This window comes from Psammomys obesus, unplaced genomic scaffold (assembly GCF_907164565.1).
Source record: "Psammomys obesus unplaced genomic scaffold, mPsaObe1.curated_primary_1811, whole genome shotgun sequence".
Taxonomy (NCBI): Eukaryota; Metazoa; Chordata; class Mammalia; order Rodentia; family Muridae; genus Psammomys; species Psammomys obesus.
In genome coordinates this window covers 2,827,706-2,853,088 of record NW_026589732.1, presented here as the reverse complement: position 1 = coordinate 2,853,088, position 25,383 = coordinate 2,827,706, and the positions used below count along the sequence as shown (strand labels likewise).

Here is a 25,383-nt window from a genome sequence, read left to right as displayed (position 1 = left end):
ATATACATAAAATGAGAAAGATGCATCTTTTTATAAAAGGCTCACCAAACGGGGTGGGGCAGTGCTGCCTAATTGTCATTTCCAGGAGAGAATAATCCACAGCCTGAGTCCTGAGGACCAGGACCTCTTTCCAAAGCATTGAGCCTAACACAGAGAAGCAAGCTTTCTGTCTCAAACACCAACCACACTCACTCACGGACACACCCAGCGCGGCAGCAGTTCGAATCTCAGGACCCACCAGGGATCCCAGGAGTGAGCCCCGTGTCTTGATGGCCTCCCTTCCTTTGCAGGACAACCTTTCTGTGCCCCTCACAGAAGAAGACCTGGATGGCTCCTCGGGGGTGTTGTTTCCCTTCTACGACCCGGACACCAGCATGCTGTACATTGTGGGGAAGGTCAGCTGGGCATAGGAGGCGGCCAGCCCTCTTGACTCCCCCACCCCCCACACAGAAGACAGAAATATGCCAAGCTTAGCTCTGTGGGCGGTCAGAAAACATCCTAGGGTCCTTGGAGGTGCATGGTGAAGACTGGAACTGGTGGCTAGAGAACACCTGCCCCTCCTTCCCCAACTCCCTAGGGCCACCTGGAGCAGGCGTGACCCCCACCCCCCCACCCAAGCTTGTTCTAAACTCTTGGTCCAGGTGATAGTTCTCAACAGGAAATCTTTGACTTTGAAGCAGAGTAGATCTCCTTGGGTGGGGATGCCCTTTATCTAGAACCTCTGTTCCGTACTCCGTATGCCAGTAACCGGCACCTCCAAATGACTCTGACAACCAGAAATGTCCCCATAGTGAGAGCCAGGGGTTGGTCTCTGAGACAAGCCATCCTGACTTCCTCGTGGTTGTCCTGTGGAATGTCCCCAGGGCTTTTGTGCTAGAGGAGCATGGGTAGGCTGGTGGTGTTGGTCAAGGACTTAGGCCTTGGTAGCTTGCAAGGCCAGAGCTCCCTGCTGTCCCTGAAGGAGATGGGTTCATCAGCTGTCTGATCTGAAAGCGGACTGAGTTATGGAGGCCAGGGAGGTGCTGATGGCCCAGCTCTGACGCTTCTAATTCCCCTCCACAGGGAGATGGGAACATCCGCTACTACGAGGTGAACGCTGAGAAGCCTTACCTGAGCTACCTGACTGAGTACCGCTCCTACAACCCCCAGAAGGGGATCGGTGAGTGGGACTCTAAAGCTCTATGGGGTCAGGGTACCAGGGCTGGGCCTTGGTATGGAAAGCCATCAGACAGGGACACGGATATGTGGGGGGCTGTGTCCATTGGTCATGAGCCAGTATCAGTCCCCCAGACTAGAAGAATTATAACAAGCAAGGTATGTTGGGACTCCTAGCTCTGGAAGTCCAAGGGGCTGCATCTGATGGTGCCTCTTGGTTACCAGATTCCTAAGACAGTGCAAGGCATTTGGCAGATGGAGGCATGAGTTTGAGGCCAACCTGGTCTACAAAGCAAGTCCAGGACAGCCAAGGCTACACAGAGAAACCCTGTCTCAAAAAAGAAAAAGAAAAAAGAAAGAAAGAAAGTCAGGTATATGGCTGTAATCCTAGGCTCCTGAAGCCAAGGCCTGAGTATCAGGAGTTTATGGCCAGCCTGGACTAAATAACAGCAAGGCCCTGCCTCGAACGAGCAACTGAGGGTTGGCGTTGTGATATATGCCTGTAGTCTAAGCACACAAGAGACAGAAGCAGGAGGGTCAGGAGCTCAAGGCCGTTCTCTGCTACACACCAAGTTTGAGACCAGCCTTGACTCTGTGAGATCATGTCTCAAAAAATAAATAGGAAATAAGCATTTGGGTTCTGGGTCTGTGAGGATGGAAGTGGGAAGCTTTGAGCAGAGCAGACTAGAGCAGACTTCAGGATCCAGGTAAAATAATTAAACCTTGAAGGTAGAGGCCCTGCTTGAATAGAGACCCCTTCAGCTATCTCCCTGCCCAGGGCAGCCCAGCCCAGCACAGGTGTTGGTCAGGAGCTGTTCACAGAGGAGAGCTATGGGGGAGGGCAGTTTCTGATGACAGCTCTGCAGTCTGCCATTGCCCTAGCCCAGCCCGGACTTCTCATCTCTTCTTGGCCGTATGGCCACAGGTGTCATGCCAAAGAGAGGCCTCGATGTGTCTTCCTGCGAGATCTTCCGCTTCTACAAGCTGATCACAACTAAGAGCCTCATCGAGCCGGTGTCCATGATAGTGCCGAGGAGGGTGAGAACGGTGGGACTGTCTCCCGGGAGGCTCCTCATTCAGCGAGGGTTGGGAGAAACGGACTCCAAGGCTCCACATTGCTCTCACTGTGCCTGCTTCTTCTGCAGTCAGAATCCTACCAGGAGGATATCTACCCGCCCACCGCAGCGGCCCAGCCCTCGATGACAGCTTATGAGTGGCTCAGCGGAGTAAATAGAGGTGAGGGAGGCTGGGAGCAGGCCCCTAGGGCAGGAAGATGGAGTCCTGGGGATCCCAAGTAGACGGCAGAGGACACTGTGGGTGGGTCTCTCCTTTCCAAAGCAAAGCCAAGGCCAGGCAGGATGGCTCGTGCCCTTGGGAGAGCCGAGGCAGGAAGTCTGGAAATACACAGCCATCCAGAACTACAGGGCAATACCCTGTGTAGGGGCAGAAGGAAGAGAGAGCAAGGACAGCTTCATTTAGGGAGTTTGGGCCTCTGGAAACAGCTCCAGTACATAGACTATGCTGTTCCTACATACTTCCCTTTCCCACACACACGTTGGTACCTGATTGCCTTGGTATGGGTCCATGACTAGACAGTAGTCTACTGCAGCACCTCCCTGTGTCCATGCCCTCCCCCCCCCCCCCCCCCCCCCCCCCCGGCCCCCCACCCCCCTCCCCCCCCTTCCCCCCCCCCCCCCCCATCTCCCAGGGCCTGTCATGGTGTCCCTTAGACCCGGCTCCGGGCTGCTGGACATCCAGGCGCTGCCTCCAGAGGGACACTTCTTCAATTCTGTGGTCCAAGTGTCACCCCAGCCCTTAGAAACGATGACACAGCTGGCCATGGATGGTGGCCAGGCACCCTGCTCCCTGCTGGAAGAGAAGGTGCCAAAGTGGGCCCCAGAGCATCACCTGGAGGAGAAGTCCTGGCTTACCAATGGCTTTGACGTTTTCGAAAGCCCCCCACCAAAGACAGAAAATGAGGTGAGAGGGAAGAGAGGCCTGCTGGATAGGGAGAGGGTGGTGGACTGGGAGGGAAAGGAGGGCAGAAGGGCAGCCAGCCGGATGGCCTGGCCTGGACCTTAATGCACTTAGCAAATTTAGTGAGCACATGGGCTCTGAGCAGCAGCCATATACCAAGATGATGATGTGGTGGGGACAGTCGGTGAAATGCAGAAGATACGACGTGGTACCATTATGGTCCTAGCACTGGCACTCTGAGATTTTTGAGGCCTGTTTTTAGAGCCGGCGCACACTAAGTGTCTGCCATATGCCAGGTTGGTATAATGGTTACTTTCATGCTGCTGTGGACAGAATGCTAATGGAACAAGGTCACCTTCCATTCCCACACTGAAGGAGGAGGCAGTAACACCGACACAGATGTCACAGGCATTTGGGGGGAACAGCAGATACCCTCAGGGGGTGCCCAGCAGCTAATGGCTGCTCTGTACAGTGCTGACATTTATGGTAAGGGCTGGTTTTCGCTTCCCAGAGGAGAAAACTGAGGACAGGTGAGGCAACTTGCTTGTAATTAGCAACTTTGTTGTCATTGCTGCTGTGACCAAAAAAAAAAAAAAAAAAAAAAAAGTGACAAAGGCAGCTTAAATGAAGTGAGACAGGCGTGGCGTGGCGGCAGGAGCTTACGGCAGCATCACGAGGCATCCACTCCACAGGCAGGAGGTGGAGTGAGGACAATGCCAGTGCTCAGCTCACTTTCTCCTCCTTACTCGTCCAGGACATATATATATATATATATATATACATATATATATATATAATCTGGACTTTGAAAATCTCCAAATTTCCAGACTTCAAGACTAAATACCCTCAGGGATCTGGAAAGGAGAAATATACAAATAAGCTATTTGAACTTAATTATTGGGTAAAGTAAGCAAGAGGAATGACTGTAGCCTTGTTAATTTTTAACCACTGTCACCCAAGTCAGAAAGAGTTCGTGTCTTAGCCTTTGAACTGTTGTCTATCCCGGCACCCCAATGACCTTGCCCTCTGCCCCGTGCTTCCCCAGCTGCTGCAGATGTTCTACCGGCAACAGGAGGAGATCCGGAGGCTCCGGGAGCTGCTGATCCAGAGAGAGGTTCAGACCAAGCAGCTGGAACTGGAGATCAAAAACCTGCGGATGAGCTTAGGACAATTCTGAGCAGAGATCTCCGCCATCCTCGCCCTCAGGGACACCGCTAGGCTCGGTGGGGGGTCCAGAACCAAACCACAGGTCCCCCAAAACAACCGCTATTTCTATATTTTATATCAAAAAACAAAACTCTCAGTCGCTGAAAGAGATCCCAGTGGGGCACGGTGCCACCCCTCTATTGCCTTCTCACAGTTTCTGCCCCGGCTGGTTTAGATTACACCCTGCCTTCTGCTGAATTCTGGTCTTAAGGGATGGTGAGGACCTATGACCTCCCAGAGGGAAAAAGCTTAGTAGAAAGGTCTGGAAGAACTGGGTAGGTCCACCTGCCTATGGTTTACAACTCTGGCCATAGAATGGGGGGACGATTTGGCCAGTGGGCTCATTCCAACAGGTGTTCCCCGTCTCCTTCAGCCCACTTTGGAATATATACTTTGAGCACTAAATTATTTATTTTAGAAGTTTGAAAACCACTGATCTGGCTCAGTTCCCTCATTCTATGGGTGAGGAAACTGAGGCCCAGAGAAAGACAGATAAGATTTGTTTCCTGGCGAGGCTTGACTGAGGTCCTGTCTCTCTGGGTCTATCTGACAGTCTCCACAGTAAGATCCATCGGTTCTGGCCTCACCTGTGTCCAGACTTACCTGATGACCTCTTACCCAGTACTTGTCTCTCTGGTCTCAGTTTTTCCATCTGAACAAGGGGAATGTTTGCATGAGCTGCCCTCTCCGTGACCTGTCACCAAAGACTTGATCCTGACCCAGGTTTAGTGCAGAAACTCACACTGGCTCAGGGGCTCAACCTGAGAGGAATGAGTGAAAATTTTCTAAACCACACTGGCCAAACCAATCCTTCCAGCCACAATCAGCTGTGTCCATGTCCTGCCACCTCCAGGAGGGCAGAAGCGGACTTCCACCCAGGTTATCTAAAGGCCTCTGGGAGGTAGGGGTCCCCAGCATAAAATGTGGCCAAGCCCTGTGGCCACCCACCAGTAAGGGCTGTGGTCAACTGCACTAAGTGAGAAAGTGGGACCGGATGGCACCCAATCTGAAAGCCTGTTTCCCTCTCTTGTGCCCAATTTGGAGACTTTTCTTTCTTGGTGGTCGGTACAACAGCCCACTGGTGGCTGAGAAGAACTTGAGACAAAGCTTACCAAAGGAGATGCCCCCACCCCACTCCCACTCCCCTCTGAACAGACAGGCAGTGTTTTCCCCATCTCACAGGGTCACTCGAGCTCAAATGAGAATTGCAGGGGTCACCCAGACTAACAGATTTTGACCCATGTTACCCTTCTGGACTGGCACACTGATGACCAGACCTGCCCCACTGAAGCTGACTCTTCAGTGGAGGGGATGGCCCTCTGGACAAGCTACCCAGATGACCTCAGGACAGTGGAAATGGAGACACAGGCTAGTCTGTGTCTTGCCTGTATTGGCAAGGAAAGTGGTACAATCCCAAGACTCCCACGTTGCCTTGTCACTCCTCGTCGCTGGCATCTGCACACACTGGAGTCCTGCGGTCCTTGATTTAGCCTCCATCCATCCATCCATCCATCCATCACTAGCCCAAGACTCCTAACTCCGATGATGAGCCAGCTATGCTGGCCTTATTTGTACTCCTCAGTAAAAGGCTAAGTCCCGGGCACCCTACCCCCAACCCCATGTTCAGCAGTCAGGCCAACCTCGGAGTGAAGAAACCAGCCCAAAGCCACTGATGCCACCCATGTGTGGCGGGGGTGGGGCCTAGAGAGCGTCCCATTACATCTCTGCACAGCACCATACCCCTGCAGAAGTTCTCCTCACTGTAAGGGACAGACCAGATCTCAGAGTCGAGAACAGGTCACAAGCGGCTATGAACAAATTTGTTGTTCTTTTTGTTTTTGTTTTTGTTTTTTTTACATCTAGAGTAAATTATTTAAATTATTTCATAGCAAGGTAAAGGGATAGGTAATTTTTATCAGATATTTTTTAAGTCGTCTTTTTTTTTAAGATTATAATTTTATTTTCTTGAGCTAATGGAGCAGCAGTACCCACTGAGGCAGCGTCCCCCCAGATGGCAAAGGAGCGCCCATCTCCTCACTTCATGCCTTGGGAGCTCCCTTTCTGTTGACTCAGGAACTTTGTGTGGATGAGGAGAGCGCCTGGGGATGAGCAGTTGGCTGGTACTCACTCACCTTAGCTCTAGAATAATTCTGCTTCCTGGAACAAAACTTGAGGTCTTGTATGAGAGGGAAACAGGAAGTGAGAAACAGATCTATGCTTTTCATATGAAACCGTGCCTGAAGCTGTTTGAGTGATTGTTTTAATGTTTCTTAAATTCCTTGTACCTTTGTAAAAAAAAAAAAAAAAAAAAAAAAAAAAAAAAAAAAAAAAAAAATAAAAAGTAAAAAAAAAAAAAAAAAAAAAAAAAAAAAAAAAAAAAAAAAAAAAAAATTAAAAGGTAAAATAGATGCAGAAGCGTGCAATGGAAGAATATAACAATCAACCCTGGGTGGAAATCTCCACCTGTAATCCCGGCACTTGGATGGCTGAGGCAGAAAGAGTGAAAGCTTCAGACCTGCGTGGGCAAAGAGTGTGAGACCCTGCCTCAACCAAAATAATAATATAATAATAAAAACACCAGGCTTGATACTGTAATGTATGGAGATTTCATTTTGTTAATTTGTTCAACAAGTACCAATTTAGCCACTAGTGTTTGGACCAGAAACCCTTGGTGGCAAACTGGCCAATGAGGTTCTAAGACCCTTGAAGTGTTTTCAGTCGTGGTTGGGAAAATTCGGGAGGGACAGGAACGGGTCAAGGCTGGTCAGGCTGACCCGGAGAAGTGGTTTCCTGAAGGAGATAGACCAAAACCTCAAGTGGATGAGGGACAGTGAGCAGCAACTATACCCTAAGCAGAGAACTGCAAGATCCCCGGGCTGGAAACGGTGTGGGCCACCTACCCAGTAGGGCAGGAGGGACAGGACCATCTTCAGAGCCTGCGGCCTTTGGGTGCTAGCCTGGGGTTGTTAAGGTTTCCTAGAAGTCTATTCCAACCCCCCAACAAAGCTGACCACAGGGAAGGGGCACTACAGAAAAAAGAGTGGGAGTGTGGGAAATGGGAGCCCTCTGGGCAGGAGCTAACTACCAGGCACCTCCACTCCGCCATAGTTTGCTGAAAGCACCCAGACCAGCATCACCAAACAAGAAGCCGACCTTCCATTTAGCCCATCCTAGCGAGCGAGCACCAAGCACGGGCGTTCTTGTCTGTAGGAGACTCCTCCTCCACAGGGCGGAAGAGTCGCCAGCACTAGGCGGGACCAGGCATCGATCTCCAGCAGGTCATACCCCCTCCAGCCTGCCACTGACAGCTGGGTCACCCGCCCCGCCCCAAGCAAGGTTTCGATTCCCGCGTTAACCCCACCATACTACGGGAACGACTGAGGTTGCCACTACGGATGGAGGGGGACACTGCCGGGGCGCCGGCGCTAGTCCAGCCCGAGTGGGCGCTCGGCTGGCGCTGCCGAGAGCACAGCGAACGCCCGGCTGAGCTCTTCTGTCGCCGCTGCGGCCGTTGCGTGTGTGCGCTGTGCCCCGTGCTGGGTGCGCACCGCGGCCACCCGGTGGGCCTGGCCCAGGAGGAGGCTGCGCGCGTGCAGGTGGGGAGTCGGAGGGGGGGGGGGCGTGCACGGCAGGTCTGGGCGGGCGGAGGTTGAGCACGGGAGTAACAACCGGAGTAACGGCCGGCCGAGGGAGCGCCAGCCCAGGTCTTATTGCCAAATGCCGTTAGCACCTGGAAATTTAAGGGGGCCCCCCCGTAAATGGTAGGCGTAAAATTGGGAGGCACCATCACAACTTCAGAGGATTAGTTGGGATACTGGAGACGCAGGTGTGCTCCGCCGCTTTTGCTAGGGCAGCTCCCGGACCAGAGGTTTGGTGAGCGGAGGAAGCCGGGACGCTAAAACCCAACCCCTCGGGGAAGAGGCTGAGAAATTGAGAGCTTAAAGCCAGCCTGTGCTACAAAGCGAAGCCTAACTCAAAAGACCAGATTGGAGCTGGGGTTGGAGAAAAAGAAAACCAGATGTGTGTGCTCCCAGACGTCTGTTTCTGCACACTGGAGTTCATAGAAGGCCGTTCTCAACTGGGGCCATACTGTTTTGGAAACTCAGTAAGGCCCACTTCCTGCCTCCAATCCGGCTCCTCCCTCTATGCAAACACACCACTGTCGTGTCCCCCGTCCCCACCCCCCCTCGCTAGCCTTATCTTCTGGAGATAACCAGAGAGCAGGATCCCCAGCAAGCAAGCTTGGCTCTGCAGAACCTGTTCTCACCTCTGGATTTGAGGACAGCAGGCTAGGCAGAGCTTCTGTCTCCTGATTTTATCATTTCTTTCTCCAAGAAGTCTTAGGAACCCTGACCCTCAAACACCTTCCTTTCTGCCCTCCCTTGACTTAACCACCTGGGACAAGCCTACAACTCCAAGCCGAAATAAGGCCCGTGGGAGGACAATCTGGTAGAGGGGGCCTGTCCCTGCTTCCAGAACTTTCCTTTGGTACCAGAAATGTCTGTGACAATGTTCCTTACACAGTGCCGCTTGGAGATCCAAGGTTGTTTTCCAGAGCAGTGGCCCCAGGGTCTCCCCCTGGGGTCATCCGTCTCCAGATGGGACTCACCAAGTGTGTCCACACTTGCACCCTTTGCTCATTCCTCTACCTGTGCACAGAGCCATTCCCTCACCCAAACACCCACTGAGCACAATGCCTTATGCCGTGAGCCAAGTCATAAGTCAGGTCCTCCCCTTACCTGGGCCAGTTTCCTGGCTGGTCGGGGCAAGAACAGTAACAATGCCAAGGTGGTGGCCAGTGAGAACCAGAAAAAAAGAGCCTGGGGCAGAAAGCCACACAAGCCTTCCCCAGGGAAGCGCTGCTGGGCATGACTTTGAGGGTAAGTAGGGTTTCATGGGGTTCCAAGGCAGAAAGTCCTGTGGCGGGAGGTGGGGTCCCCAAACCAGAAGGCTGGGGTATCCCTGAGCCGCCTTGGACACCAAGTGGCTCAGGTGTCACAATAGATGTGGAAACCGAGGCCAAGGCTGAGCCCCCTCTCTACTTCCAGCTTCCCCTTTCAGTAGAGCCAATCACAAGTGCAGCAAATGATTATTGTATGTTTAAATGGCAAAACAACCTTTTACGAGCATGTGCTACTGACCAGGCACTGGATCTCATTAGTCTCCAGAGTATCCCTGTTAGCAGTAATGGAAATGGGTTCTGGGCAGGCGGCTGTGGAGCTAGGGCTATGACCTAGCTTCATTCTTACTCCAGAGCTCACTCATACTCCTGCCAGCTTCCTTGGGCTTCCAGTTCCCCCCTGGGAAAGTGCCATACCTTGGAATTCCTGGCTGATTAATGTTTCAGACACCCACCCCCGTTCCTATGAGTTAGGCCCAGATGCCAAATGGAAGACCAGCTGTAAGGAAGGCACAGATGGAGCCACCCTTGGAGGGAGGAGACCCGAAGCAGGCATTTAGAAAAATCGCAACTTCTAAAAGCAGACAGAAAAACAGAAAACAGGCATCCAGGCTGGGGTCATCTCTGGCAAAGGCTTGAGGCCCATAGGGCCGGAGTCTCTGCTCCCTAACCCCCACCTGGCCACGTGACTTTGGGCAAACTACCCACCTTCAGAGCCTTGGGTATACCTGCAGAAAAAGAATTCAGTGGGAGGTCAGTGAAGTGGCTTAGCAGGTGAAGATACCTGTTGCCAAGCCTGAGGACCTGAGTTCAATCCCTGAGACCCAGCCACATGGTGGAAAGAGAATGGACTCTGCAAACTGTCGTCTGACCTCCACATGCGTGCTATGGCCCAGTGCCCCATCCCCACCCCATAAATAAATAAAATCTGATTGAGAGGAAAAAGAAAGAATAAAGGGGAAATTGGGAATGAGAATTTGTAGCTTGAAAGTGACAGCTTTTGTTTTTTGTTTTGTTTTTTTTCCTCCCCTGCCCCTTATCACAGCAACTAATCCAGGACTGTTTAGAGTGTTTGGCAACCAAGAAGCAGCAACATGCTGACAACATAGCCCATTTGGAAGACGCTGGGGAAAGGCTCAAGGCAAGTGGACATGGCCCCCTCCCAACTAGCCATCCTCTGTGTGTATGTGGGTACCAGTGAGTTTATTTGGGGTTACATAAAGAACCGTGAGCAATGGGTTATTTACAGGAGCACGGGAAACAGGCTGTATTTTGAAATAGGGTCTTAGGAAGCTAACCAGACCAGCCTCCAGCTGGCCTTGAACGCCTTGAACTCAAGCTTCTGCCTTAGCTTCCCAAGTATTTTGGATTACAGGCCTTAACTACCAGGATCGGTTGGTTGGCTGGTTGGTTGATTGATTGAGTGACTGATTGATTGAAGACTACATAGGCCAATACTGCTTCAAATTCACAATCCTCTTGCCTCAGCCTTGTGCGTTGCTAGGATAGCACCATCATACAGGTGTGTGAAATTGGCTCCCCAGCTCCAAATATCCATTATCAGTCAGGGCTCTACATGTCCTGGTGTTCTGGGGGTCCTCACAGGTCACATTGATGGCCCTAGATTTATTAATAGTGACCTTCCCTCAAAACTCCACGAGCAGGCCTGGCTGGGCATGGTGGCTCACACCTACGATCCCAGCATTTTTGAAGCAAGATCAAAGTCTAAGTTTGAGGCCAGCCTGATCTACTACTGAGTTCCAGGCCAGAGCCAAAGGGCCAGGTAGCAAGACCATGTCTCAAAAAACAAACAAAACCAGTAGGTAGGGGCCAGCAAGATGGCTCAGCACCTGTTGCCTGAATTCAAGCCCTGGATCCCACAGTAGGAGAGAACAGACTTCTGAAAGTTGTCCTCTGACCTCTATATACACATGTCCTCACACACAAAACACACATACAATAATAATATGAACATGTGAACATGTTATGAACATGTCCTCACATACAAAACACACATACAATAATAATAAAAGTTTTTCAGGCAGTGGTGGCTCACGCCTTTAACTCCAGCCGTCGGGAGGCAGAGGTAGACGGATCTCTGAGTTCCAGGTGAACCTAGAAAAGCATCTCCCCACACAACGGCACTGTGCCAGATCTCACTATAGATGGCTATGTGCCACCATGTGGGTGCTGTAGATGGTTATGAGCCACCGTGTGGGTGCTGGGAATTGGATTCAGGACCTTCGGGAGAACAGCCAGTGTTCTTAACCTCTGAGCCGTCTCTCCAGCCTGTGTCAGCAAATCTTAAACATTTTACTCTGAACCAGCTCCAGATTCACAGGAAACTGCCAGGGTCCTGTCCCTTCACCTAACTGGCTAAGGGTTATTTCTGTGACTCGTAGCTGTCCTCCAGTGCCGAGCCCATAATCTATCTAACGGTGTGTATATCAGCGCAGCATATATCAGGGGTCTACACACATGGCCATTTATTGTTGTTATTTATGTGTATTTATAAATTATGTGTCTAGATGCTTAGGCTCAACATAGCTGATAACAGGTCTTGAGATACTTGATGGTCCTTCTTTGCTTTTCCAGAATTGTTTGGGCTCTTTCGATGGGTTTGGAGGCTCACACCTGTAATTCCCAGCACCCAGATGCTAAAGCAGGAGGTTTGCCCCAAGTTTGAGGACAGCCTGAGCCACATAGTGTGCTGCAGGACAGCCTGGCACACAATGTGAGATGATTCTGTCTCAGGAAGCAAGAAAGAAAAAAGTCAGGTATGGTGGTACGCATAACTCCACAACATGGGAGACTGAGACCCAAGGATCACAAGTTCAAGGCTAGCCTGAGCGACATTGCCTCCACCAGTAAGTCTCCAGATTTATGAACATGGTATATCCCTGGATTTACTTTTCCTTTTTTCGGTGTCTGAAGTAGTCAACTTATTCAACACACAGTACTCAAACTCTGTATGTTTTTATAATCTACTTTTTAATTTATTTTAATTTGTGTGGGCGTGTCTTTGTCTTTGTGTCTGCCACATGTGTTGGGCTGCCCACAAATGCCAGAACAGGGCGTGAGATCACTTGGGGCTGAAATTACAGGTGGTTGTGAGCTGCCCAATATGGGTGTCAGGATCCAGTCGGGAGCGCTGCAAGAACAGCTCTCCACTCCCGAGTGACATCCGAGCCCTTCTTAGCTCTCACACTGAGACAGGCACAGGCGTTCTGGAGGTGCCCTCTGTGGCAGACAGGGCTGCTCTGGGCTTAGTAGCCTAACTGGGGAGAGTCTCCTTTGGTGTGGAAACTAACCCACAGAGCTGTGTAAACAGCTATGTAAAAGGAAGTTCAGACATGGTCCAGAGTTGAGGTTGTGGCTGTCAGTCTCCCGCCCACACCGTCTAAGGCTGTGAGCTTCCCGTCCTGGCTCTGGAGAAGTCTGGGCATTCATGTGTCAGGGTAACCCCATGCTCACCCACTGCCTTAGACGTCCCCCTGCACTGGTACTGGACGGCACTAACACAGCATCATCATTCTCTCTGAATCTCCCGTGTTTTATGCAGCGAAGTTTATTTGTTGTGTGGGCATAGGATCTTACCAGCCTGTGTCTTCCAGGCTGGCCTTGTGTGTATGTGCGTGCAGGTGAGTGTGCGTGTGGGTCATGTGATCAGGGGGCAGAGGTCAACTACAAGTGTCTTCTCGGTCCCTCTCCTGAGTTTTTCAGGCAGGCTGTCTTATGGGAGGCAGAACTCGGGTTCAGGTAGGGTGACTGGCCTTTGAGCTCCCGGGCTCTGTGATCTGCCTGTCTCCACCTCCTCAGTGCTGGGATTAAAGGTGCCATCTGCCATTCCCTGGGGGACCACGATTGGGATGTAAAGTAAATAAATAAGTTGATTAATTTAATAAACTACAGTCTGCCATTGCCAGATTTTTTAAAAATTCATTTTTACTTTACGTATAAGGGTTTTGCTTTCAGGCATGTATGTGCACCACATGTGTACAGTGCCTGTGAGGGTCAGATGAAGGCGTTGGATCGCCTGGAAATGCAGTTACAGACTGCTGTGAGCCACCACATGGGTGCTGGGAACTAAACCCAGGTCGTCTTCGAGAGTAGCAAGTGCTCTTACCTGCCCAGCCATTTCCCCCAGGCCACGCCCAGCTTGTTATGTTGGTCCTGGAGCTCTGAACTCAGGTCCTCAGGCTTAAGCAGCAAGCATTTTAATCTTTCCAGCCCCTATATGCTTTTCTATTTCTTTGTCGAAGCAGCTTTTTATTACTGTGTGTGTGTGTGTGTGTGTGTGTGTGTGTGTGTGTGTGTATGAGTGTGCATAACACAGCCCACATATGGAGGTCAGAGAACAGTTTGCGGGAGTTGGGTCTCTCCTTCTGCCACACCTCAAGGATCTTATTCAGGTTGGCAAACTTGGTGGCAACTGCCTATACCCACTGAGCCACAACCAGCCTTTATTTAGCCTTGTTGTTGTTGTTGTTGTTTTGAGACAGGGTTTTTCTGAATATCCTGGAACTAGGTCTGTAGACCAGGCTTGCCTTAAACTCAAATACCTGCCTCTGCCTCCTGTATTAAAGGTGTGCACCATTATGCCGACTTTGGGGTATTTCTATAGAGTCTAGGCTGGTCTTAGAGTCACTGTGTAGACCAGACTTGAATTTATGATAATCCTCCTGCCTCAGCTTTCTGACTGCTGGGATTGCAATCATTCACCACGATGCCCAGGTTGGCCTTAATTATCCTGTTTCATGCCCCCAAGTGCTGAAATTTTGGCATGTGCCACTATGTTATACCTTGATACTTTTATAAATGGGGGAGAAAAGTAGGCGGAGGGAGAGAGTGTCCGTGGGTGAAGACTGCTTGTTGCCTGTTGAAGCAAGCACAATGAGGGATTTCGAATGTGCCGTCTTTCAGAACTGAAAGACCCATAAGAGGTGCATGGCCGGGCAGCATGTGCTCCCTGCAGTCCAGGCTCCATGAGAAGCTGAGGTAGGGGGACTGCTTGAGCTGTGGAGTTAAAGGCCAGCCTACACTATGTAGAGAGACTCTATCTCAAGAAGAAAGTAAACAATAAACAAACAAACCAAAAAACTCCCAAAAAGCAAAGCAAACAGAAACAGCCTTTGGAGCCCTCCTTTGTATAACTGACCAAATGCAGGGCTCGGCACGTGGACCAGTCGGCTGAGTCAGACCCCTGGGTTCAGCATCCATAAACTCCCATAAAACCAGCTGTAATGGTAATGAATACCTCTAATCCCAGAGCTAGGGAAGGAGAGGCAGGAGGCTGAAAAACTCCCAAGTATTCCCAGCTACGAGTTCAAGGTGCGCCTGCTTACATGACAGTCTGTCCTAAAAGGAAAGGAGAATATGTATATGGAAATTGAGGCCAGGGAGGGAAGTAATTTATCGTGGGTCACATAGCAGGGGGGACCTGAACCACCTAGGGAGAGAGAAATTTCTGGGGTTTCAAGCGGAGGGAGAGAAGTGTGGTCAGTGCAGGATGAGACAGAAGAGTCAATCGGAAGTGCTCCAGCCCAGCCTGCAACCATTAACAGGGCCCAGGGCCTCCTGAGTGCAATCTGGAACCTCAGCAGGCCTGTTTCCTGGGAGCTGGAGGGTGGAGGGACTCAGTAGGGAGCCACTTCCGGACATTGCCCTGCTGGGAGGAACATCCTGCAGCTCCCTTGCCCTTACCATCAGCCTTTGCTCTAGTTTCTCCTCACGTTAACTCATGGAAGTCTGAGAGACTCAGCCTGCAGAGCTGAGGAAAGGCAAGCGATGGGCCTGAGGCACACGGTCTGTGGTTGGTGCTAGACCTGATCACCAGTAGGGGCTGGAATAACTCCCCTCAGCTCCTGGCTCTGTGCCTTCGTGGCCCCCGAAAGCTGTGGGGGTAGAACCAGAATGTGGGTCAGGTGGCCTGAGGCAACTTGCACCAGACTAGAAATGTGGCCGTGTTGCTGGCCTTGACCATGCTACTAGCCTCCATCACACTGCTGGGTATGGCCATTCGTCTGCCTCTGTGCTGGCCTTTGCTGCTGTAACTGAAATGGGAAGGATTGGAGGGGCTTATTTCACACCTGGCTGCACCACCCACAACCGCCCCTGTTTCCCAGTTGAGCCCAGTGTGCAGGAAGCAGCTTTCTGCCTTCTCCTCAAAGGCCCCTCCCCTCCTGTAGAAGACTGGAAGGTGGGGTCACATAGTTCACATAGTAGCCAGCATCCCCCTAACTCCCTCACCTCCATGAAGAGGGCTTCCTGGCTGGTCAGGTTCTTTCTTGCCTGATCCTCAGACACAGCTCAACCAGGCTCCACAGGGCCTCCCACTGCCGCCAGCAGGCCCCACCCAGCCCAGCTCCACACTCAGTTCAGTGTCCGTCCCGTTTCACTTTGACTCCAAGGGACCCAAGCCGGCAGCCAACTTCCTTATCCTTCTCTCTGTGTATCTCCCTCCTTTTCCTCCTCCCTCTCTCCTGGGATATACTTTGAGACAAAAATGGGTCGTCAGGACTGCTTGGAACTCAGCTCAGTGGGAAGGAATGATGAATCCTGTTGCTTTTTCTACAGAAGCCTGGTTCACCCAATCGCTTCTAACACATATTCATCACTCGAGGCTTTGGGGTGGGTCTCCTCCCATCCATGTACCAACCAGGCCCAAGCTGCCTACTTTCTGAGACCACACTGAGTCGCTCCCATTCCCTGTGGTATGGCTGTGGACAGAAACATATTTTCTTTTCTTCCTTCGATCTTGTGATAAAGAGACACCAGCAAGCCAGGTACACTGACCCTCAGCCGCCATGTTACAAATAAGACCATGGGCACGGGAGCTGGAGCCAGAACCTAACGGCTCTTTGAGCCTTCTGTAGGACACACACAAACTCCGCTCCCATCTCTTGCCAAACCGCAAGTTGTCAAAAGCAGCACGTAGGGACGTGTGTAACAGCACTGGCCTGTAATCCTACCGCTTGGGAGGCAGTGACAGGAAGGTCTGTGTTTGAAATCAGCCCAGGCTACAAAATGGTGACATTGTCTTAAAGGAAAAAAAAAAAAAAAAAAAAAAAAAAAAAAGGCACATCTCAGTAGCTAAGGGCTGGCCTGGCCCTGTGCATCACTCTAAAGGGCTGTCATATTTTCTAATCCGGCTTATTTCACTTCCGGTTGTGTCTTCACGGTTCATCTGTGCTGTAACACGTATGAAAGCGCTGCATTCTTTAATGACTGTGCGTTCTGTACTGTGTGGTTACAACATGCTCTGTATAATCAGCAAGCTTGAGCATGCGCCATCGGAAACTGAACCCAGCTATTCTCCGTGTATAAGCGTTTGCTCAGCTCGGAAGTCTTTTTCGTGCAGATGAATGCATTTTCTGCAGGCTTTTCATGTCTCCCCGTGTAATTTTATACCTTACGTTAGGTGCTGGGGATCAAACCCGGGGATCAAACCCAGGGCCTCCTGCACCCCTGGCCAGTTCTCTACCACTGTGCTGCACTCTAAGCCCTTTGGCAGTTTCTGCTATATTTGTTTGTAGACGTTTTGTTCTCTGCCCCCTCCATTTAAAGGATTTTCATTACAATTTTTTTTTAATTTTAGTTTTTCATACAGTATATTTTGATCAAATTTTTCCCCTCCCTCAAGATCTCTCCCATATCTCCATATCTTCCCCAAGGGTTTTGGGGGTTTGTTTCTGTTTTGTTTTTGTTTTTGTTTTTGTTTTTTTAAGACAAGCGCTCATGACACCAGGCTGGCTCTGACCCTGACTTCTGATCGACGTGCCTCCGCCCTCTTGGGGTGCAGCACCATATCCTGTGTCTCCAGCTCAGGGTGCGCATGAGGCAAGCTCTCTGCCAACTGTTCTGTGTGCCCAGCTCACAGAGCAGCGTTAGACCAGGCATGGTTACCCATCTCTTCAATCCCAGCACTCAGGAAGGAAGTCATGTAGAAGACTGGGAGTTAGAGACTACCTGGCTACAAAGAAAGACAAAAAAAGCAAGAGGAGAAAGAGGAAAGAAAGATGGGGGAAAGGTTCTTCAGTGGCTGTGGTGCTGCACATTTTTAATCTGAGCAGTCAGGAGGCAGAAGCAGGGGAATCTCTTGTGAGTTCAAGGACTGGTCTACATAGTGAATTTCAGAACAGCCAGGGCTACACAGAGAAACCTTGTAGTCTCAACACTATTTGCCAGTGCTTAGAAAAACTTTATTTTATGTTATTTTATTTATTTGAGTGGCCTCAAACCTGGCCACCTTGCTGGCCTCACCCCGTAGATGCTGTTTTCTGTTCAAGACTTCCTGGTTGGCAGTTGTATTGTCTACACTTGACTTTTTTTTTTTTTTTTCTTTAAGGCTTATGCAGACTCGAGTAAAGCCTGGCTGACACAGAAATTCACAGAACTCAGATTAATCCTTGATGAAGAGGAAGTACTGGCCAAAAAATTCATCGATAAGAACACAGAGCTCACCCTCCAGGTGTACAGGGAGCAAGCGGAGTCTTGTGGGAAGCAAATCAAGGTCATGGATGACTTCTCTACCAGGGCATGGAGCATCAGCCAAGAGCCCAACCCTGTTCAGCTGCTGCAGGTATGGCTGGGCTCTGTTATCTTACAGCGGCCACCTGCTCCTCATACCACACCTGGGTCACTGTGGCATCAACATGGTCTTTACACTCTGGGGAAATGCTCAAAGATTTCCCTGGCCAGCAGGTAGGCTTTATTGCCACCACACAGCTAATCAGGAAGCACACACTGTTAGGATGTGCACTTGAGTTCTACCAGCAGCATTTCCCAGGGTCCCCAAGTTGCAAGCACTTTGTGAATTGTCTTAGTCAATGTTCTATTGCTGTGAAGAGACCCTATGACAGTGGCAAATCTTTGTTTTTGTTGGTTTTGGTTTTTGATAGTGCTGGCTGTCCTGGAACTGGTTCTGTAGGTCAGGCTGCCCTCAGAGTGATCCACTTGCCTCTGCTTCCTGAGGGCTGAGATGAAAGGCGTATGCCGGCAACGAGGCTGACCGTGGCAACTCTTATAAAGAGAAAGCATTTAACCGGGGCTGGCTTAGAGTGTCAGAGGTTTAGTCCCTATCATCATCACAGCTGGAGCATGGCAGCGTGCAGGCAGACGTGGTGCTGAGAGTTCTACGAGCTTCTGAAACCCCAAAGCCCACCCCCAATGACACACTTCCTCTGACGAAGCCACATCTCCTAAACCCTCTCAATCAGTGCCACTCCCTGATGACTAAGCAGTCAAATAAATGAGCCTATAGGGGCCATTCCTCCTCAACCAACACGTGAATCTTAGCTCAGATATTTACTAGAGGTCTTCAGTAGGGCTTCTGGTGGATGAGATTTGGGGCGAAGGGAAGGAGGGCTCACTGGGGTTCACACTCTGATAGGATCCAAACCTGGGCCTGGCCAGGATTGGTGATATATGCCAGTAAACCTAGCATTCGGGAGGAGGAGGAGGGAGGAGGAGGAAACCCTGCCTCAGCAAAACAAAACAAAAACCGGAGTGGAACCAGGTCTGTACACACTCAGGTGTATCCGCACTGAGACAGACCCTCAGCACGGCCTGGACTTCAGTGCTGTGGTTTCCTCTTCACCCTGGCCCGCCTGGGTACCCTGTGGGAAGGGAAGGAAAGGGGAATCAGGAGAAAGAAGGGTGGGGGAGGGGCTCCATTTGCCTTATACCTCAGGCAATTGCGCAGTCTCCCCAGGGCTCTGCACTGTGGCACAGGTTGTCCAGGCTACGGTGACCAGGCTGAGCGGGTCCCAACTTTCTTGGGCATGCAAAAGAGGTCAGATGCAGCTTGCAGCCCCAGGAGCCATCTTGACGTTGTGCCCGTCTGCACAGGCATATGTAGCCACTAAGGCAGAGATGGGACAGCAGATGATCCCCTCGGAGCTGTGCCACCCTGTGCCCCTGTCCTTCGAGCCTGTCAAGAACTTCTTTAAGGAGTTTATGGAAGCCGTCCGGAATACTTTACAGACACCAATGGACACTCGCCTGAAGGAAAGTGAGTTGCCTAATGACCGACTTTGAGTCCTTGCTCACTGTAGCTGTATCGTCAGCTGACACGGTACCTCAGAAAAGCAACTTAGGGTGATGGGTTTGTACTGGCTCAGTTGCAGCGTGTGGTGGTGAGGGAGTCACGGTGGCAGGAGCCTGAGGCGGCTTGTCACGCCACGTCTGCAACCAGGAAGCAGGGAGGTGGGTGCTGGTGCTGGGCTCCCTTCTGCCAGTCTACACATTCTGGGACCCTGAGGTCCTCCCTTCCCCCAGGGGTCAGGGGTCATTGGCCCATGAAGACTAAGGGAGAGAAGTGACAGGTGGGGTTCAGACAGCTGTGAGAACGCCAGACAAGACTTCAGGGAGTCAGCTCACTTTATTGTGTCAGGTGTGGAAGGGGTCTTGGAGTTACAGGCAGGAAGAGCTGATTGGTCATACCAAAGCTGTACGTTCCTACCATTAGCATGAGTCATCCCAATCTAGAAACGCCCCTGAAGATCGTCCCAGAGATTTGGTTCATGATGACTTCAATCCTAAGTTGACAATGACAACCATCATCCCCCACTAACGCTTCACCCCAGAGAGGCAGAGAGAGCTCACAGCTTAAATTGTGTGTCCTCATAGGACGCCCTGGCTGGGCAGTTGGAAGCTCCTGGCTTAGTGCCCACCTTCCCCAGCTTCTGTCCTTGAAATGGAACGGAGGGCTTCCAGCACGAAGCAAGCTTTCTGCCATGGAGGCACATCCCCAGCCCTCTTTTTGTTTTGAGAGCATCTTAGTTAAGTTACTCAGGCTGGCCCCTTGACCTTTCACCCCTCCTGACCCAGTCTGCTGAGCAGATTACAGGTGTGTGTCACTATGCCCCATTTCAACCTATCCTTAACAACTGATGCCTCCTCTACCTTTCCTGAGCCAGTGGCCTGCTTGCCTCTCTCCAGCCACCACTTCAGGGGCTGCTCAGAGCAATACTTCGCCAGCTCTTACCCCTCCTCTTCTGCCCAGCGACCAGCCCACCATCCCTGCAGGCAGCTGAAACAGCTGTACACACCGAAGGCTTTCTACTGACTCTGGCTAGTTCCCCTCCCTGTTGTGCTCGATTTAAACTCTACTTTATTTGGGGTTCCTTCAAGCCTCTCCTTTCTAACCCCCCAGCCCTAGGTAGGAGAGGGAAGGTTAGTGGGGAGAAGGCTCAAAGACCCCGTCACTTCTCCCAGCTATTTAGGGTCGATGGGTTCTTAGGGGCTATACCAATCTCTGTCAACAGCAAATGCAGCAAGCAGCCTCCTCTGTCCAAGCCGCTGCACCAGGAAACATCTCTCCCGTGTCTCTCTGAACCACCACACCGTCCATCTCTGGTTTCTCCAAACTGCCGCACGCCACACCTCCTCTCTCTCTCTCTCTGGGCTCCTATGTTTATATGTCCCTCAAAGCCCTAGACCACACCCCTCTCCCTGCTGCACGAGGCAGGCCCTTACCAGCTGGCAAAGACCATGCCCTGCAGGAGTCAGTTATCAGCTGTGGACAAACTATAGCCCAAACTAAAATCCCACACTTGGGATTAAAACAAAAGCATATTTACACAACATAACTGAGCTTTTAAAGAAACCAAAACTTCCCTTACACTTCCCCGACACCTCATCTCTGCCCTCCTCCTTCCAGGGCCTGCCCAGGTGCCCTGCCTGGGACCCTCCTCAACCACAGTAAATGGCTGGAGGGCGGTGGCTGCTTGGGGTCCAGCCCTGAGAGTGCCCACAAAGGCTGTAGCAAACCAGGCCCTCAGAAGTCCCTGGCACTGATCCTTTCATCCCTCCCCTCAGCTGTGGTGGCAGTACCCTCTCAACCCAGGCATGTGCCTGTCACGTGCCACAGCTTCTGTGGTGCTGACAACCCTCTGAGGGAAAGACAGACAGGGTGTTTCAGGCCACAGGAACTGCTGTGAGGTCAGGTAAAGCAGACAGGGATGAAGGGCCATTTCCTAGCCGGCTCTGGGGGGACCTGTCTGTGAAGGACCTGAGGCAAACTAGAGTAGCGTTCTGTAGGCCCTGAAGACCTAAGGGCAGCGGGTGGGGGGACCAGCGCTGAAACTGCCCTGCCACCTCGTCTCGTCTCCACATCTGTCTGATGGAGCTCCTGCTTGGAGGGCTGCTGCAAAGATTAGGCACAGTCAGCTCCAAGTGTTCTCTGTTCTCACTGCACTGTTGCTGAGATGCCTGGGAAATGTGTTCTAAGCAGAAGGAACGACAAACGCAAAGGTCCTGGGTCGAAGTGAAAGCGAGCTTGTCATGTGAGGGGCCATAGAAGCTCATGGTATGGGTGTGAAGGTGAGAAGGGCTAAGGCAGGTCTTCACTTGCTGTGATAAACACTGACCAAAGGCCACTTGGAGACAGAAGGACTTATTTCAGATTACGGCTGATAGGCCATCGCTGAGAGGAAACAGGAAGTCAGGGTAGGAGCTTGGAGGCAGGACCTGAAGCAAAGACCGCGCTTTACTGCCTTGCTCCCTGTGGCTTGCTCAGCCTTTCTTATACCACCCAGGCCTACCTGCCCCAGGGCAGCACCACCCACACTGGGCTGGGTGCTCCCACACCAGTCATTAATCAAGAAGATGTCCTCCAGTGCCAGGCACGGTGGCACACACCTTCAGTGCCAGCACTCAGTGTAGGGAGTGGGGCAGAGGCAGGTGGATCTCTGTGAGTTTGAGACCAGCCTGGTCTACAGAGTGAGTTACAGGATAGCCAGAGCTACACAGAGAAACCCTGTTTCAAAAAAAAAAAAAAAAAAAACACCCCACCCCCCCAAAAAAAATAGGGAAGAAAGAAAGAAAGTGTCCCACAGAAAAGTGTCACCACAGGCCAATCTGATGGTGACATTTTTCTCACTTGAGCCTCCATATTCCAAATAACTCTTTATCTTGTGCCACTTTCACACACACACATACACACACACAAAACAACAAACAAACAAAAACAAACAAACAAAAAAAAACAAAGAAAAAACAGGATAAGAAGGCTCAGGACTTTGGGAAGCAAGTTTTCTGGAAGTTTTCAGAAAGAAGTTTTCTGGAGTGGGTGAAGGTCCCTTTGAGAAGTTTCAGCTCCCCAGGCAGATTTCACCCAGGTAACAGCATTCTAGGGTGTGAGGCTTTTGCCAAGGTCCACCCCATCATCACCCATAGGCTGTGGTGATGGAGAAGACCTATGGGCAAGATAAAGAGAAGGGCAGATGGAAGTCCCCAAGGAGGTGTTTCCTAAGGGGTCCTCTCACTGGGACAACCTCCCACCATTTGCTCTTTCTCCTCCTTCCTTCCTTCCTCCCTTCCTTCCTCCCTCCCTCCCTCCCTCCCTCCCTCTCTCCCTCCCTCCCTCCCTCCCTCCCTCCCTCCCTCCCTTCCTTCCTTCCTTCCTTCCTTCCTTCTTTCTTCTTTCTTTTTCTTTTTTTTTTCACGACAGGGTTTCTCTGTGTGGCCTTGGCTGTCCTGGACTTTGTAGACCAGGCTGGCCTTGAACTCACAGAGATCCGCCTTCCTCTACCTCCCCAAGTGCTGGGATTATAGGCCCGTGCCACCATGTCCAGCACCCTTTGCTCTTTCTGAGACCTGAATCTCCCTGCAGGTTTAGCTGGGCTTTGTGTGTGTATGTGTGTGTGTAGTTAGAGCTACTTACAGGAGCATAGGTGAGAAGTTATTTACAGGAGTGTAAGCATTTGCCAATGGCTGTGCCACTGAAGAAAATGTCTCACTGTCCCCAACAGCCATTGATTAGTTATAGATCCTTGGGAGGGCGGGGCTTACACAGCCCCTCTTCAGGACAGGTAATTACAGTGCTACCGAGTTCAAATCAGATAGGCTTTCTTCCTTTCTTTAAGTTACACATGTATCTGTGTCTGGTGGTGGTGGGGAGGGGTATGTACAAGTGCAAAACCTGAGGAGGGGAGAGGGAGGGGGGTGTGATTTCCTGGAGCTGGAGTTACCTGTGCTTGTGGGCCACCCAGTATGGGTGCTAGGAACTGAGCTCAGACCCTCTGAAAGAACAAGTACTCAGAAGTGCTCCAGCCTTCTGAAGTGCCCTGACACACACACACGCACACGCACACGAATGCACACGCACGCACACGGCTTCCTGCTGCACACCATCCTCCAGGCTCAGCACTGCTTTGAGGGAAGGCTGCCTCCTGGCCTCCAGTGCTGTGAGCTGAGGCTCGCCTCTGCTGCCTCCAGTGAGTGTGGTGCTGGGTCCCCCACATCACAGAGTTTATATTTTCTAAATTTGCGTATGATTCTTGGGGGAGACCTGCAAGGCTCCGGGCCTGCCTCGTGTGGGTGTTTGTCTCTGCTGCCGGCATGAACTCCAGGCGTTCACACCTCACAATTGCAATTCCTTACAGATATAAACTGCCAGCTTTCAGGCTCCTCCAACTCCAAGCCAGGCACCTTGTTGAAAACCAGCTCCTCACCAGAGAGATCGCTCTTCTTGAAATGTGAGACCGGGAGTCGGGGAGTGGGAGAGGGGGGTTGGGTGGGAACAACGGTGGAGGAGGGGCAGGAAATGAGCCCCACAACTTCCTGTTAAGAGACTGTTTCCAAACAAGGTCTTTAGCCCAAATGTTTGCTGGGTGTAGCTCCTGGCAGTGTCTAACCCCAGTGCTTGGGGGCTCAGCCAGGAAGATCTCAAGTTCCAGGCTGGCCTTGGCTATACAGTATGACCTTGTCTCAAAACCAAACCAAACCAAACCAAACCAAACCAAACCAAACAAACAAGCACTTAAAATTGTTATTAGGCTTTTAAAAATGCACATATTGAGCTAGGCAGTGGTGGCACATGCTTTTCATCCCAGCACTTGGGAGACAGAGGCTGTCAGATCTTGAGTTCTGAGTTTGAGGCCAGCCTGGTGTACAGAGCGAGTTCCAGGACAGCTAAGGCTACACAGAAAAACCCTGTCTTGAAAAACCAATATATATATTAACTGTAGAAAACAAAAGAAAATTATTCATAATTGTTTCTTTCCCAAAAGAAAGCTTTTGTTTTGTTCTTGAGACAGAGCCTCCTGTAGCTCAGGCTGGCCTTGAACTCCTGATCCTCCTGCTGGGACCACTGATGGGTTCTGCCATGCCCAACTTATTACTATATACAGCATGGTGTCATGCTGTACATGCTGTTGTATAATCTGTTCTCGTTTACTGGGGAATTGTGAATCACCTCTTATCTGTTTCCCTAAACATTTACAGAAGCAGAGGGTGGGGGCTTTCAGTGATGGATGGCTTGCCTGGCATGTGTGAGGCATGCCTGAGCTTAATCCCCAGTCTCACAAGAGAGCTAGAGAGGGCTGGAGAGATGGCTCAAAGGTTAAGCCCAGTGGCGGTTCTTCCAGAGGTCCTGCATTCAGTTCCCAACAACCACATGGTGGCTCACAACCATCTATAATGAGATCTGGTGCCCTCTTCTGGTGTGCAGGCACACATGCAGGCAGAACACTATAAATAATAAATCTTTTAAAAAAGAGTTAGAGAGAAGGAGGAAAGAAAAAGAGAGGAAGACAACAAAATTATATATGTAGTGTATTAATTGTGAAGAAAATCAGAAATTACAAACAAAAAGAAAGCAGCTATCTTACCCAGAGATAACTGCAGTCAGCATTTCCACAGATTTCTTTCTCAGACATTTAAAAGATACTGTGTTACAGGCAGTGGTAGTGCATGTCTTTAATTCCAGAACTCGGGAGGCAGAGGCAGGCTGATCTCTGAGTTCAAGGCCAACCTGGTCTACACAGTGAGTTTAAGGACACAGAGGGACCTTAAAACAAAAAAACAAAACAAAAAAAACTGTCAAGGTATTTTAAGGTAGCACCAAGTCATAATCTTTTGTAACTTTATGTAACAGTATAACAGTGGTGCTCCATTTCAATAGCCATTTTAAAGGCCACCCAGTATCACATCAAACAGACATTTATTTTCATCATGAAAAGCAGCTTTTTTCTCATCACCTCCAAATGCTCACAACAACCCTATTTAAAGTTGCAGCTACATTCTACTTCTCTTTATTCTTCATTATTCTCTTTTTTTCAATTCTGTTTCTTTTGGAGACAGGATATTACTCTGTAGCCCAAGTGAGTGTCAGACTTCCATCAGGTAGGCCCAGCTCTAAC

The 25,383-nt window shown here is 50.7% G+C and overlaps 2 protein-coding genes across 3 annotated transcripts in view; both read left to right on the top strand.

Moving 5' to 3' along the window:
- The window catches only part of Coro2a (coronin 2A), a 50,413-nt gene extending 43,745 nt beyond the window's left edge, over positions 1-6,668 (top strand). The window contains exons 7-12 of the mRNA XM_055605325.1: positions 291-395; positions 1,063-1,159; positions 2,081-2,193; positions 2,301-2,391; positions 2,864-3,135; positions 4,178-6,668. Coding sequence (XP_055461300.1) covers positions 291-395; positions 1,063-1,159; positions 2,081-2,193; positions 2,301-2,391; positions 2,864-3,135; positions 4,178-4,309 — 810 coding nt within the window. The 3' untranslated portion in view covers positions 4,310-6,668. The remainder of the gene's footprint in view (positions 1-290; positions 396-1,062; positions 1,160-2,080; positions 2,194-2,300; positions 2,392-2,863; positions 3,136-4,177) is intronic.
- Positions 6,669-7,650: 982 nt separating this feature from the next.
- Positions 7,651-25,383, top strand: part of Trim14 (tripartite motif containing 14) — a 24,740-nt gene continuing 7,007 nt past the window's right edge. For both annotated transcript variants that reach the window (XR_008719884.1, XM_055605297.1), the window contains exons 1-5: positions 7,651-7,934; positions 10,284-10,379; positions 17,586-17,819; positions 19,088-19,250; positions 23,626-23,718. Coding sequence is in view for 1 of the 2 variants with exons in the window: in XM_055605297.1 (XP_055461272.1) it covers positions 7,734-7,934; positions 10,284-10,379; positions 17,586-17,819; positions 19,088-19,250; positions 23,626-23,718 (787 nt within the window). In the remaining variant the exon portion in view is untranslated. The remainder of the gene's footprint in view (positions 7,935-10,283; positions 10,380-17,585; positions 17,820-19,087; positions 19,251-23,625; positions 23,719-25,383) is intronic.